The sequence below is a fragment of the Condylostylus longicornis genome, unplaced genomic scaffold (genome assembly GCF_029603195.1).
Source record: "Condylostylus longicornis isolate FDR11 unplaced genomic scaffold, ASM2960319v2 ptg000016l, whole genome shotgun sequence".
NCBI lineage: Eukaryota > Metazoa > Arthropoda > Insecta > Diptera > Dolichopodidae > Condylostylus > Condylostylus longicornis.
The window spans coordinates 3,354,014-3,370,367 of NW_026577985.1; the positions used below are offsets into that span (position 1 = coordinate 3,354,014).

The 16,354-nt window shown below is 27.0% G+C and overlaps 2 protein-coding genes across 2 annotated transcripts; one reads left to right on the forward strand and one right to left on the reverse strand.

Annotated features, from left to right (window-relative positions):
- The first annotated feature begins 2,732 nt into the window (after positions 1-2,732).
- On the forward strand, positions 2,733-4,069 carry LOC129605919 (uncharacterized). Its single transcript, XM_055515943.1, has 3 exons — positions 2,733-2,956; positions 3,017-3,121; positions 3,824-4,069. The coding sequence occupies exons 1-3, from the start codon at positions 2,816-2,818 to the stop codon at positions 3,917-3,919; spliced, it is 342 nt and encodes a 113-aa protein (XP_055371918.1). The 5' UTR covers positions 2,733-2,815; the 3' UTR covers positions 3,920-4,069.
- Positions 4,070-4,210: 141 nt separating this feature from the next.
- LOC129605918 (putative uncharacterized protein DDB_G0282133) lies at positions 4,211-12,135 on the reverse strand. Its single transcript, XM_055515941.1, has 2 exons — positions 8,847-12,135; positions 4,211-5,091 (listed from the first exon to the last, which is right to left on the reverse strand). The coding sequence occupies exons 1-2, from the start codon at positions 9,787-9,789 to the stop codon at positions 4,319-4,321; spliced, it is 1,716 nt and encodes a 571-aa protein (XP_055371916.1). The 5' UTR covers positions 9,790-12,135; the 3' UTR covers positions 4,211-4,318.
- Between the last annotated feature and the right edge of the window lie 4,219 nt (positions 12,136-16,354).

Here is a 16,354-nt window from a genome sequence, read left to right on the forward strand (position 1 = left end):
TATATGTACATTATAATTGCGTTTGTACAATAGCGAAGGCTGTAGATATTTAATCGCTTGAATTTAAAGTTCTTATGCTGTAATAAACACGCATGATTAAAATGGCATGCAAAACATATAAATATAAATTTAATTTAAAAGAAAGATTTGAAAAGTGTGTTATTTCAAATTGCTTTCAAAAAAGAGATTCCAATAATAATTTTAAACTTTTTAAATTTCCTAAGCGAAAAAATATTTTAAATATTTGGCTTTCTAATTGTAATCTGAAACAAGAAAAAATAAAAAATAAATTCATATGTAATAAGCATTTTAATTCAGATTGCATTGGAACTAAATATTTGAAAAAAAATGCAATTCCAACTATTTTTGACTGGGAGCCTAAACATAGGGAGATTCCTGAAAATTTATTGAGTTTTCCTAACACTAAATTAAAAAAATGTTGTGCCAAGGAATGTACTAGCTCTAATAGGACCCATAAAATATTTAAATTCCAGATATGTCATTACCACCATTACAAACCAACATTTTTAAAAAGAAATATCTAACTTTGTACCACTTTCGATTTCATGAAAACTGTCGAAAGATTCTACTATTTTATATATTACAGTTCACATTATAAACGTTTCACGTAAATGATAATTATTGTAATAAAAATTTACATAATTTTCGTAATATCATATTCATATAATATGTATACATATATATACATATATATATATATATATATATATATATATATATATATATATATATATATATGTTTGTACCTACTTATATGTACATAATATTTTGTTTGATCTTTATTTGTATTGTATACCTACGTACATATACATTTAAATGATCATAAAAAAAAAATCAAGATATCGTAAATAAAATCATTGTTCAATTGAGAAACGATATTCTTTGTTTTTCGTTTTTTCTTTTTTCTACGTTCATATTTTTTCATATACACCAAGATTCTGGTACCTAGTTTTCATGTTTGAATTTTTTCCATTTGTTCGGCTTGAATATTCTTCAATTGGGCTTTTTCGATAATTCAGTTCTGTACTGAAAGATCTAACTTAGGTTTGTAAAAACTTTTTACGCATACTTACAAACTTCTACAATCTGAATGACATATCTTTGCATGTCTGAAATGTCTAAAATTTTTTTTAACAAGCTTTTATTTTGTTGTTTGCAAATTGTCAATTTTATAAAAATAAAAAAAGAAAGATGTCTGAAGAACAAAAAAAATTTCTAAGCAAATATGTTACAGATCAGATAATTGATCTACTTAATGAAAAAATTGAAAAAAGTAATATACGTTTTTATCTGGTAAATAAAAGAAGACGAAAGCATTTGTTACTAACATACATTAAAAAAAACGAAAAGAACCTTGTACCTAAGGTACCCAATTACTTAGAAACAATCAATTTGATGCCGGATACCATATTTTTTGAACATTTCAGGATGGAGCGCGATTGTTTTGTAGTAGTTTGTTTCATCATCAAGTCTGGCTTGTATCAACATTTTTATTTTACATTTATCCCAAAATTTTTAATTTTCTAGCTCTCTATGAAAGAAAAACATAAATTATTAAATGTACAAAACAAAAATTGCATAAATTTACCCCATTAATTCTTCAATATCCGACAATTTTCTATTTTACTAATTTTCACTTTTATTGCAGTATTAAAAAAAAATCTTTAAAATTGCCTAAGAACTTAAAGCTCAATCGTATTTTCGAACGAGCTTTTTTTGCACGAGAACATTATCGAACATGCTACTTTTACAGATTTTGCAGATTCGATTTATCGAACGGGCTTTACATTCAGAACTAAGTTAGAACTGAATTATCGAAAAAGCCCTTACTTATTTTTCTATGCTGATAGTTACCTAGTTGCGACTAAATTATGTTTTTATTTGCAACTTTTGGCAATATGATTAATGCTTGATCTTAGCAATGAATATATGATATATAAAATTCGCACATTGGACTGAGTAGAACTAAGCGAAACTTTATTTTACCCTTGTTGAATGTAAAAATGCTTAAATTCCTATTTTGCCGTCGGCGCTTTTTTTGACATTATCTTTCCTCGTGTGTGTGTTATATGAAAAATACCAGAACTGCTGACTTTGCCGTTCTGCTATTAACAACGGAAATCGTCCGTCGCTGCCGTATCCATTTTAGTTCAATTTTTACACTAACCCAGCATTTACACGTACAAGTTACTTGCAAGAAAGTTGCAATACATACAAAAATTTTACTAACGCATTGAAATATTTCTACTTGCTTGTTTACTTGCAGTTCAACTTGCAAGAAAATTTTGCTGCCAGTAATTTGAGCAAGTAATTTGACATATTGAGAAATTCACAAAAAAAAATTTGTTGTTTTGATTTTTTTTTTTTTTTAATTTAAAATTTTTGAATTTTGTTTTGAAAAAATTAAACTTAGCAAACTTATGGTTTCTAAAATTTATAAACAATTATATATATTGCTAGTTGTTTTCTTCTCAAAGACATTTTCAAAAATTAACTTGCTAAACGCCTACGTCATAATAGCAAGTAATTTGACATTTCGAACAACTAATTGACAATTAATATTATACAAACTTGCATGCAAGTAACTTGTATGTGTAAATGCTGGGTAAGAATAAATTTTTACTTCCACCGAAAACGTCACAAATAGATTGAAGTGACAGTACATCTTATGTAGTGACATAAGACCAATAGCACTGTTTTAGTGCTGGGGGTAAATTTACCTGTCCACAGTATAATGTGTCATTTTTTATGACTCATTCATGTCTATATCATTAATTTTTTCCAAGAACATTAAATGGGTTCAGTATTAGGTACATCAAAAACAGAGGCCGATATGGACGGTCCAAAAGCTGAATTCGTGAAAGCTCAAATAAAAGGAAATAAAGTGGTAATATTTTCGAAGTCTTATTGTCCCTATTGTACAATGGCAAAGGAGGTTTGTTTGTATTTTTAAGACAGTAGAAATAGTTGTATTTTTAAATAAAACATTTTACAGCAATTTCAAAAATTAAAATTCGATTACACATCCATTGAACTTGATAAAAGAGATGATGCAGACGAAATTCAAGCAATCTTAGGAGAAATAACAGGAGCAAGAACAGTATGTATCTTTGTTTGTTATACATATTTTTTTCGTCTATAAAACTTTCATCATGCAAAACATTCAACCTATACAATCAATTTATATTAAACGTGCGACGTAAAAACAATACTTGACAGAAAAAATATGAGAATTAATTTGAATTAAAGAAAGTACGTAGTACCTGTTTCACTTTAAAAAAATTTATTTTTTCTACCTATAGACACTATACCTTTCTTTATTTTCATTGTAACATAAAAGAAAACATATCATACAAAGTAAAATGTAAGCTATAACAAATAATGTTTTAGAAAAATGAAAAATAAGTTAAAAATTCTGCATATAAAAAGTAACTTAGAGAAATGTATGCTTGAAATTATTTGGGTAAAAATTAGGTGCTATATATAAATACATATTTGTTCATGTCAGTTCTCTTTTTCTATAGCAAGGTAGAATTTTTTTTAGTATAAGTTCATATTGTAATTTTGTACGTAGCTACCTACCTATTTTCATAAGAAAAACTTTGCATTAATTAAAAATTTAATTCAGCACATGTTACAATTACTTAATGTGGTGTTACTTGAAATTATTATTAAGTTTACCTACCTACTTACATACCCATATCTCTGTCAAGTAATTTTAGTAAACATGGAATGTTTTACATCTTATCTTAAACTATTTTATATTTAACAAAAAAATTTTCGTTCGTATTTTGCATTTAAGGTGCCTCGAGTATTTGTAAATGGACAATTTATTGGAGGTGGGACAGATGTAAAGAAGATGTATGAAAATGGAAGTTTAAAGAATCTTTTGGCTTAATACAATTTGTGGAACTACAAATTTGATTATTACAGATTATTATTATTATCAATGTACTATTGATTTTCCAACTTTTTTTTAAATTATTTACAAGTGAATCAGGTGAATGTTAAAATAATTTTTATGCAAAAAGGGCTTCCGTTTTCTTTAATAAATCATAATGAATAAAAATTATGTAAAATCTACCAAAGTATATATATATATATATATATTATGTATTCGTTTTCCAATATATGCAAGTTAAAAGTTGACTTAAATTCAAAAGTTCCGCATTTGAAGCAGATGAGCGTCTTATTATATGGTTTGTATTTTTTAACTAAAACATTTTTTTTTAATTTTTTATGAAAAAAGTAATCTATGAAGTAATAATTTTATATTTTGTATTTCCATTGTAAGCATTCAATCATCAGAACTATTTTCGTTTATGTAGTCCTCTTCAGTTTTCGGATAACAACCTTTATATTGCCTTCTTCGTTTCCTTGACTCGTTGTTTTCGTTGTTTTTAGGTATTTTCCTATTTGAATTATATTTCGAAATGTTCTCATTCAAATGTTGATTGCTATAATTGTAGTCTACCAATATGCTGTTATTCCCCTCATCAATTTCGTCGTAATCATTAGCATTACCATAATCATTTGAGTTTTGTATTTTTGCAGCAACATCTGAGTCATCAGTGGTATTTTTGTAATCATTGTTTTCATTTTTTTGGTCGTAGTCTTCAGCTTTTTCTTCAGAAATTAAATCATTATCCTCGTAAACATCATCAGATTTGTTATGTTCTGGGTTTTCAGCTTCTAAATCTTCGTAGTATTTGTAATCTGCGTCGTAAGCTCTAATATCATCTTCATTGATATCACTTTCATTATAATCATTTTCAACAAATGGCTTTTTCTTGGCTTTGTTTCTATCTTCAGGACCATTTTCAGATTTTTGCTGATATTTAGTTTTACTGTAATCAACGGAATCCTTAGGCTTTCTTTGTATGATATATGGTTCATAATTGCGATTTTTTTTTCGACTTTTCCTTTGATCTACATTTTCTTTATGATTGTTATTTGAATTCATTCTTAAGAACCTACTATTATTATAAATATTTTCTTTGGAAACATTCTTTCTTGTTTGTGGCGTTTTTCTGATCTGATATATTTTTGTTTTTATATGAGGAAATAGCCCTGGAAAAAAATTGTTTTTTTTTTTATTAATTGACGAATGTTTTTGCTAATAACTTTAATATAAGAGTAGGCAAAATTTAAAAAAATAATGATTATAACAATTAATTTCTTTTTCCATATGTTTATCTTTTTTTAAATTTTTAATTTTTAATCAGTTACTCGAAATTTTTAATTATCAAATGGTACTGAGTTGCTCCCTTGAATAGTGGCAGATAAATTTTGAAATATGAGTATCAATAATTTTGTGAAACAGTTAAAAGAACTTTTTAGATATTAAACAAAATAAGTTATTCCTGTTAGTTTGTTTATGCACACATATGTATACATATATTTATTTTAGTTTGAATAAATGTATTATCTGTACGTGATTTATTTATTTACTTATTTGCTTTTTTTACTACAATAGCCTAAGATACATAGATATGATATATAATAGAAACGTGATTGATGTTCGTCCAATTCAGCAGTGCTGATATTAGGATTAGAAAAATTTCGTATGACCTACAACTTATCTTGTTAATCAATCCGTTTGGCAAATATGTGAATGTGTATGCATAACTATGTATATCGGTAGTTATAGTTATAAATTATAATTTGCAATTATTCATTCATATAACTTCCATAAATAATATAATATATTGCATAATGGATATTAAATTTTCGCAATGTAACTTGATTCATTTTTAAAATATGGCTAAATATTCTCTGAAGTTTCATAGACGCTACCATTGGAGCTCATGCAATCTCACAAATTAATTAAATTGTTTATGCAATGCCATATATTTCTATCAGACCACCAAACTGAAATTATTTTCCGAAATTTTAAATTGCAAAAAAATTACAAAAACAATTCTTCTTGTTTTATGTTTTCGAAGTAAAATTTTTGAGTATTTTTTGCGACTCTCTGTTTCTTTAGTATGGTTTTAAAAGTCATCTAAATTATTATAATTATTGCTTTTTTTTCAATTTATTATTAAAAATTTTATTCTCTAATTTAGTACCCTTCCACTTGGAAGACAAGAAAGATTGTCTGCGCAAAAAATTGCAATTTTTTTTTAAATACATTTTTCAGATGGAATTTACCAACCGATTTTTTTGAAATTTAAATTTTAAATTTAAAAAAATATGTAGAATCAGTAAAGCTAAAAATATTGATCAATTTCCTTCGCACAAATAATTTCCGAAATTCTTTCCATTTTAACTCTATATAAATTTGGAATTTATTTTTGATTTGCTCTCTGAGCTCAGTGGCCTGATAGATATGTATATAAGGCATTAGTTTATGTATTTTTGAAATTTTATGAATTGTTTTTAAAAGCTTTCTCGGACCAGACAGACATCACAAAATTTAAGATTAAATCTGTGATGATATCTGATAACTGTTTACATATCAAATTCAAATTATCTCAACTCAGACTTTACATAAAAATTTAACAATTGTGCTAGTTGGTAGAATTTAAAAAGCTGAAAAGTAGAAAAATAAAATGTTCACGTTTTTTTGTATGAATAAAAAAAAATAAACTGTTTCATAAGTCTATAAAATAGTGTCTGGTGCTATTAAAATCACAGTTCGTCATTTTATATTTAAAATATGTAGGTTTGTCTGGAATAAAAAAGTTTTTAAAAACTTTTCAAATCTTACAGCTATCGAAACATATGTTTTTCTTGGTTATATCAGAAGGTTTTATTTTTGAAAAAAAAAAAATTTTTTCATCAACAATAGTTTGTTTTCAAAACTCTTCAGTTAAAAAGAAAATAATAATGTTGGGTCAAACCAATGGTTTGTATTGTAGCACTTTTCCCTTCAACAAGTGAAAATTCTGCTTTTAAATACAGTTTATGTGTACCTACCACACTATTAAAATTATTTTCATTCATATACAAAACTATTTCTAGGATTGCATATATTTAGGATGAACGATTTATGCAGTCTTTGGAAAGCAAGCATTAATTTAAAGAGAGGTTAACATAATGCTCGATTTTGAGATTTAATTGTTAAGAAAAATAATTATATTTTTTAATGTCATGGAATTTACCGTTAGCTTTTTGCTTTTATAGAAATTTGAAAAGCTTGCAGTTTCGGAAATATAAGGTGTCAAAAATTCAAATTTTACAAATTTCAAGAGGCGATAACTTGAGAGTGGGTGGAGATGAAAAAAAAAACCCCTAAAGCTTCAAGCTTCTACAGGCTGGAATCTAAAAGAAAAACGATATCAGAAATTTGGAAAAAAAGGACTTTAACTGTAAATTTGAACGGCCATTTTGTTTTTCTAAAATTTAACTATATTATACCTCGCTAGGGGAAGCAAGCCACTGCCTTTCTGCGTTTGCAAAATTTCAAAAATGCTTATGGTTTCATTGCAACAAATAGTTAAAAAAGGCCATTTTTAGGATTTTGGGGGGTATAACTTCTAGAGGAGGGAGATAGGTAAAAATTTTGTTCTACGGAAATAAGTTTCTAGTAAAGATCTATGTATGTATTAAATTTCAGTTTTCTATCTTCAAGGGTGTAGAAGTTTTGTAAACAAAAACAGTGTCCACGGACGGACAGAGTGAAACTAATAAGCACTTTTTTTCAAAAATTTTTTGGAAAGTGCTAAAAAGAGAAAAAAATCAACTTGACCGTGTCAACTCTGTGATACCCGTATGAATTTATTATCCTATGTGTGAATAAATATGCCACAGCTGACTATGGGACAAACTACGACTTTAAGATGCCATACTCGTATTAATTTCTGTAAAGAGCCAAGCAATTTCAACGAATTTTATTAAACACATTGGTCCTATAGTAAAATAACTTTTGAAGTTGTATGGCAGCTAACAGAAGGGGTCAAGAAATTTTAACGACTTTTATCAAACACATCGGTCCTACTTGTATATTTATTTGTATGAAATTTCAATATTACAGCTTTTATAGTTTCTAAGATATAGTCAAATAAATTTTGAAGTTGTACGGCAGCTACCCGTATCAGTACCCCGATCTTATCCAATTTAAATAGGGCTCTCAAATTTACTATAATAAATCATTCGTGGAAATTTGGTGAACTTGGCTGAATTAGTTTTAGAGTTATCGTTGGGACGGACGGACGGACAGACAAAGCTACATCAACTCAGAATTCGACGCTGATCGAAAACATACACTTCAGCCTATATCTCAGACCAGTATTTCTTAGCGTTACAAACGGTAAGGCAAATTTCATACCCTTCGGACATACGTTCGTACGGGTATGATGAAAAAAATGTATTCAAAAACGGTTTTTTTTTTAAGTTTCATAATCCAAAATCAAAATTTTCTGTTTTTGGAATAACACAAAAATATTTGTTTATGTTTGGTAAATACTTTAAAATTTTTAACACATATGTATGTATAAAAAGTTTTTTCTAGTTTTCCATCTGGTTTATTTTTTTTTAAATGAGAATTTTTTTGCTTTTTTGCGAAAAATTACTTCATTGATTCAACTTTTAAGGTTTTTTCTATTTACTAATATCTAACAGCAGTTGCTATGACAAGGGATCATTTTTCCCTTAGGGATCATCTATTTCCATAGTTAGAGAGTATTCTCTATGAGACTTTCTGTTATTTGCCGTTTAACAAAGTCTAATGTCAAAGTCAAACAGCGTTTACAATTTCTCATATACATATACATATATACATACATATATGTTCGACTTTTATCAGACTCAGATTAAATCTTAAATTTTGTTGTATTTTGTTTCCTTGAATAAATATTTTTATATGATTTAACTGTTTTTACCTTTTAATGAAGCATCGGGTTTAGACTTGCTCCTATTTTGAATAACTCCTTCATTCATTTTTTGTCTAGTTTTGTAATTTGTATATATTTTGTCGGAGGCTCCATTTCTTTTATTTAATTTAATTTTTGGTATTTCACCACTTTGAGGTGTGACATGGGCAAAATTACGATTTCTTTTTGACCTTTCAATTCGTTCTTCATTTTTTTTATAAGTTTTAGCTTCTTGATTTTTCATTGATTTATCTATATTTTTTTTTTCGTTATATCTTTCTCTGCCATTTTTCTCAACTTCTTTTCTTATGTTCTTAATAGGTATTATAGCTTCTAATTCGCCAGATTTTTTTAAAACGTCACGTTCATTGTTCTTGTTTTCATTTCCTTCGCTATTTTCGTTACCACTTTCAACACCGTCATCGTATTCAAAGTCGTTGTTTGTTTCATCTTCATAATCATAAATTTTGTCGGAACCTATAACATTTTTACTGTTATCATTATAAAATTTTTCGCTATAATCTTTATTGTTCGAATTCTTATAATTCTCGTCATCACTGTATTCACCGTCATCATTGCTACCGTAATTGTAGCTATAGTGATCATATTCATTTTCATCTTTTTGTGATTTACTTTTATTCTGTTTCTTCGATTTGTGTCGATGATTTTTTGTAGTTTTTATAATTGGGAAATAATTGATTAAGGAATTATGTTCATTCTCAGTGCTCTTATAATCTTTTTCATTATAATTTTTTTTATTTTTGCGATCTTTTCCTTTGTTTTTATTAGGCGCCTTATGAATGATAAAAGCTTCGTAACCGCCATGAACATCAGCTTGTAATGGCTTAATATTTGTTTCAGAATTTGTGGTATCTTTGACTAAAGTTTCAATTTTTTTTTTATTGTGTATTGTATGTTTGCCGAGGTTAATTGGGATTTGAATATCTGGCATGTCAATATTCGAATCGTATTTATTACTATTATATTTAGCTTTATTAAATTTTTTTGCCTTTTCCTTATGAACTTCATAGTTTTTCTCATCGGCTCTTTTGGATTTGACTATGGGACTTTTTGATATTGATGAGTTTCTTTCTTGCAAAATTAAACTAGTTGGATGATTTTCTTGACTCTGGTTTTTATTCGCTGGAATTTTGAATATTTGACTGTGAACTTTATATTTTTTTCCTATCCCTAATGTGTAATTAGAAAAATATTGCCATTGATGTGTTACCGTTATGTTATAATATTAATAATTATATTATATTATCATTCGCTTAACAAATACAAACATATTTTTCTTTATATCAACATGATAAAACTTACCAGTATTGGCCAAACTCTTATCTAATTTAATTTGACTGATATCGTCTCCATTTTTCATAAAATAATCCCTTCCATCTTCCTTGTCAAACATTTCGTTATCATCATATCCTTTAGATCCTTTATTGTGATAACTTCTAGAAAATTCATTTTCATTATGGCCACCATATTCTTCAACATAATTAATTTCAAAATTTCCATCATTCCTATGATTGTTTTGTTTATTCTGAAGTAGTTGAAAAAAGTTCAGACGAAAATTGAAAGAAAATTGATTCATATGTAGGTATATAAGTATATATGAATATATGTATGCTATGCAGGGTGTTTCACATAAAGTAGCAAATATTTCAGGGATGATGGATTGATCAATTTCCAGCAAAAAAATTAATGGGTGGGATTATGCAGATATACTCATTTTCAAGCTACAGCCTCATGGAAAAAAAAGATACCAGATTTTTCCTGTATATAAATAAATGCTTGTAGATTCGGTACCATGCGGCGTAGAGTAAACATCGGATGCTTGTATTACAGATGATAGATTGCTCTTCATTTTTGATCCTACAATCAATTAGAGTTGAGCCATAATTTTCGAGATTAAGTTCGTCAAAATCAAAATTTTTGTTTCTTTTTTATTGTTTTTAAAAAAAAAACTCAAAATTTCTCGAAGTTTTTTTTTCGATGCTCTACAATAAAAGTTAAAAGTTATCCCATATAATTTTTTCCAGTCTCTCATAGTTTTTAATACTCGTATAATGCCATAGTTCATACATTTCATACAAATTCCTTATTATAAACACTAAACTAAAAGCATTTAGTGTATGTTATGTTTGTATAAACTCTGTATGTGTTTGTAATAGATTTTTTACTGGAAAATTTATGAGATAGAGGAAAACGTTATATATATTAAATTTTACCTTTCAATGTAACTTTTACCTTTTACTCTAAAAATAACACAAATTTAAAAAAAAATTAAAAAAAAAAGGAAACAAAAGTTTTGACTTTAACGCGCTTTATCTCGAAAATTATGGTTCAAATCTAGCTGATTGAAAAACCGAAAATAAGGAGCAATCAATTATGTGTAAAACAAGCTCCTGGTGGGTACTCTACGTGGCATGGTTCAAGCGAAGAAGGCAGTAGCTCGAAAATAAGTTTATGTGAACCCCCCCGTCTTTGCAAAACCTTTGTATTTTAATATTTTACTTACCTTCTCGGTATTGTTCATAGTTCTGCGATCGTTTTCGAGTGTTATTGGTTTTCTCACGTTATCTAATTCTAAAAACATATTTTTATTTTTGTCATTGCCACGAATCTGGGTGTTGTTTGTATTACTATTGTTGAATGGAACTTTTTTAATATTTGTATTCGAATTATTTAAAAATATATTTTTCATTCTTTTCCCGGAAGGGTTACACTTTATCAAATTGAATAACAAAATAAAAGCTAACAATAAAACTTTTGAAGTCATCTTGCTATGTATACTTATTTTGAGGATATGATGTTCTTCCTTTGATTGACATGTTAAAATAATTTTAAACTAAATAATTGACGGTTCCGTTTAATGTTTCAACGACTTTGCTAGTAAAATTGGTATGAAATCACTTCACCGATAATTATCTCAATTATTATAATGTAACAATTAAACAGCCAAACTTTACTGACTTCGTGCTCTCGTTTATTTAAAGTAAATTGAAATTTTATTTTGTAAGAGCTATTTATAACATCATGATACAAAGTTAAATGTGGATTATATATAATAGTATAGGTATCTACGTGAAAAGTAAAGTTAAAGTAAAAATAATCCAAATTTCAGAAATAAAAGAAATACAAAAAAACTATTGAAGTGTGCCGAACATTTTAATACAAAAACCATCCTTAGTAAATACTATTGATACGGTTTTAATTAAATTGTGTAATAATAAACGCATAATATTAACCCATGTAAATTAGAAATATAAATAATAAACATATGTATAACATACTTACATACATATATAAAATAATATACGTAAGTATTATACTAAATAAATACAATATTTATTCTGTACATATACGTATAAATAAACATGTCTATATGATGTAGTTTTTTGTCAAAAAATTATACTTTACTTTAACGGTTATTATAGTTTCAGCAACAGATCCACGTCCATGAACGTGTTAATTAATAGATATATTTGTATGTTTATTAGGAAAAATAATTTGTCGTCATAAAGGTTTTGCTAGTCTATTAATTTCGTAAAGTTTATATAAATAGTTTTGTAACAGAATTTAATCTTGTAACAGATCATCGTTGTGAATTTTGATTATACACACTACATCAACATATGTACCACGGCTGACAAAAATACAGGCTTGGACCCTAAAAGAGAGTGACAAGTCATATCAGACGAAATTACACGTATTCTTATGGAAGCTATACAGGGCCCTTTTTAACATCATAAATTTCAAAATAAACTTTTATAAAGTTTTTAATTAGAAAAAGGTAAAATTCAATCCTTTTCTACTTTACTAGTGCTTATATTCTTGAAGTTTTGCGTTATTAAAACAATAAAAAATTGAATTAAAATTGATCCAGGCGCTGTTCATTTTTTTACGATTTCAATAAAATATGCTATACTATAGAAAAACAAATAGTGCAAATTTTTTGTTTTTGAAGTATTAACTTGATTTTCGTGTATTTTTTCAAATTAGAAAAAATGTACATTTGATATTAACGATATGTTATATATGCCTCCCAAAATGCATACTTCTGATATAATTACGTATTATATCTATATATTTTTCATAATATGTACATATATTTGGAAATATCTTCGCCTTGTAAGTAAGTCTAATTCACAAATTTATCTAAACTACCGTGCCAGGAATTTTAAAAGCTTCATAATATTTTTATTATATTTCATTATAGGGGACAACTTAGAAAGACGCTTTTTTTACAATGATTATAAAATTACAAAAGCGCTGTAATAATACCTAAAGTAATTATTCAAACTTAATCTAATGATTATAAATATAATAATCTAATGATTAAAAATTTAAATGCTAACTTAAAATCTAATAAAATTTTTATTAACTTATTTTAAATCGCGTATTCTAGACTAATGAAAATTTTTTTTCATTCAATGTAATATGATTTTTTACTCTAAGTTCTCTCAGATATGTTGCCTGACATGGCGGTTTAAAAAAATGAGGAATAAATTCGAAAATATATTTATCACATCAAAATTATAGTCAAGTTTTCGATATGTTACTCAGAAAACTTAAATTTCATTTTAATATAAAAATTGTAAGGTTTAGTCAGTTTTTTTCATAGAAAACTCGAAATGATTATATGCAAAAAGCATCATTTTTTGAAAAAAAAAAAAAAAAAAGGAAAAAAAAAAGATTATTTAGAAGTGTTATTTGACTAAAAAAAAAAACGGTCCAGGCGCTGTCAAAAGTGAAGATTTATCTTCAAAATGAAGGTTTTCCGGTATCATACATCATTTTGCATGTCATTAGTTTTTCTTTTTGGTGTCTGATTGGATTCGAATTGATATTTTGCCTTCCTACTTCGTTCAATTAAACTTCAATTGAAGATCTTGAATCGTTCATGAAGATATTTGGGCCAATCTATTTGGTAACACTGGGTCCAGGTATTGATATTTTCGTTATGTTAAGGTATGTAGATATGCGTTTTACATGTTTTTCGTATATGTTTGTATGTATGTTTGCGTATATTTAAGTTGTAGTTGAAGTAGTTATTGAATTTTTTAAAATTGTAGTATTTATTAGAAGATTTTTTATTTCCAATAAAAAAAAAGGCGAAATAAAAATTATGTAGTTGCAAATAAGTAACTAAATCAGAAGGCTACAGAAAAATTTGCCTTCTGATTTAGCTCAAAATGCGCTTCTCCAAATCGGGGAGCGTTGAATCTCTTTTAATCTATATTAAAGAAAATTTGATGGTTGGTCTAAGGGGACTAGTATCAAAATTTAAAGAGGAGGTTTTCTCCGTAAAACATAACTAACTGTGGGTTCCCAGAGAATGGCATGTTAGTAGCATTCATGCTTTCCTCCTTCCTTCGATGACAAAAAAAAGTCTAACATATAGACGACATATGTATATGTACGTATACCGCAAAAGCTTTTTCTGGACACAGAACATACAGCTATCTCTCACTTAACGTAAATTTTGGCACCCAAAATTTCCTATGTTAACTGAAATTACATTAAGAGAGACTATGAAAAAAAATTTTATATGTACATAATCGTAAACAAATTTTTTAAAGAAAAACATGAACTTTTATTTCATGAAACGTTTTCGTTAGTAAAACAACATAAGATTTCAATACATACTTCAAAAAAAAAATCAAAAATGGGAACATTACATATTTCAATAAAAATAAAAATCACAAGTAGTAACGTATTAATATTATATTATATCATAACATGTTTTGATTCCATACACATACATATGTAGGTAATTAAATTTATTTTTTATTGTGATTTTCATTTTCAATGACATCAACTGAATTTGGTACAAGATTATGAATTAATTTTTGCTTTAAGATCTTTTTTTTGCCCTTCAATATTTTGTACCCGGCGGTAACTTCTTTACATCTATAGCTGTACTTATACTAAATAGAACCACTTGTCAAGTGTTCCTAAATTTTATGAATTGACAGTTTTAGATATGGCAAAATGTTTTTTTTTATTATAGGTACCACCTGTAAAAAGATTGCCAAAGGTGTTTATTTTTCTAAAAAAATAAGGTAAAAAAAATTACGATAAGTGAGGGAAAAATTTACGATAATAAAATAATGTCGCAAAAAAAAATCTGTATTAAGTTAAGCGTGGGAAACCTGTACCCGAAAAAATGACTGTAGGATACAAATACTTTATAACATGCGGATCAAAACAATCGTTAACCACGCTTCAAATTCACTTCATTCGACAGATTTGACACCTCATTCACCAATAATTTAGGCGGATTCGTTAATCATAATATCAAAAATTCATATTTTTGTTTTATTTTAATACTCATTTTTTTAATCTTTTCGTTTTTATAATATGGATACACCACTTTTGCCACCTTGTGCTAGAATAATATACAGAAATGGTTTGTGAGTCTTTAAAATGTTTAATATTTTTCACAATTCTTTATATACAAAAAAGTGGTTTTGTCCGCCTCTAAAAATACATTATAAACCAGGTAGACATCTATTACGTACTTTTTTTCTCTTTCAAAAATTCATATGTGCATAAAAATGAAAATAAAAAAGTATATGTTACTGTTTAACTCTTTTGGCTAAGGAAACTCTTTTGGCTCCATTTTTGACACGCTAGTCAAAAGTCACATAACACAAAATACACACATATTTAAAGCAGAAAAATTGTCATTATTATTAGTTAATTAGTTTATTATTCAAATTGTAGTTATTATTATAGTTAGTTAAAATAATTGAATTTGGCTCTTTTTGGCCCTTTTTTCCACTGAAATTTAGCCCTTTATAGATTTTATTGATCCCAACACTGACTATATTGATTGAAATATAGTCAGTGTTGTATACTTGTATACTTGAAATCGATTAGTCAGTCATATATTGTCATATATTGTATACTTGAAATCGATTAGAGTTTAACAAGCATAATATATATTAATTTGTCATTTTCTGTCTTATCTGTCATGCTAATAATTTCATTGGATCGACTTGACTTGAAAATTTCAAAAAATTTCAAGTGAAGTAGTGTTTATATGAGTTAAAGCTTCAATTCAGTTTTAACTGCAAACATACGCATTTACATACATGCATAAATGTGTACGTTTCTTTATTTCATTTTAACTAGAAGCCTCTAGTGCGGATCTTTCTGAATGTAAATATGTTCGAAAATATTCAAACAAAATTGAGACATGAGTCAATTTTTTTTACGAAATATTACGAATTTTTGGCCTCGTTGTTGATTTTTTCTTTAAATGCCACTGATCGTGTCATATTTTTTATTATTTTTTTCTTTTTTTTTACGTAAAAAAGAGATTAATATTTTAAAAAATCTCAGGATATTATACACATTTTTTAAAAAGCTTCCCATTTAAATTCTATTGCATGAAAAAGAAAGAAAGGTAGGAGGAAAGAAAAAATGATAAAAAATTTCAAATTCATATTTCAGTATGGTTTCAAATGTTAATGAGGAAGGATGTATGATTTTTCATGCACATT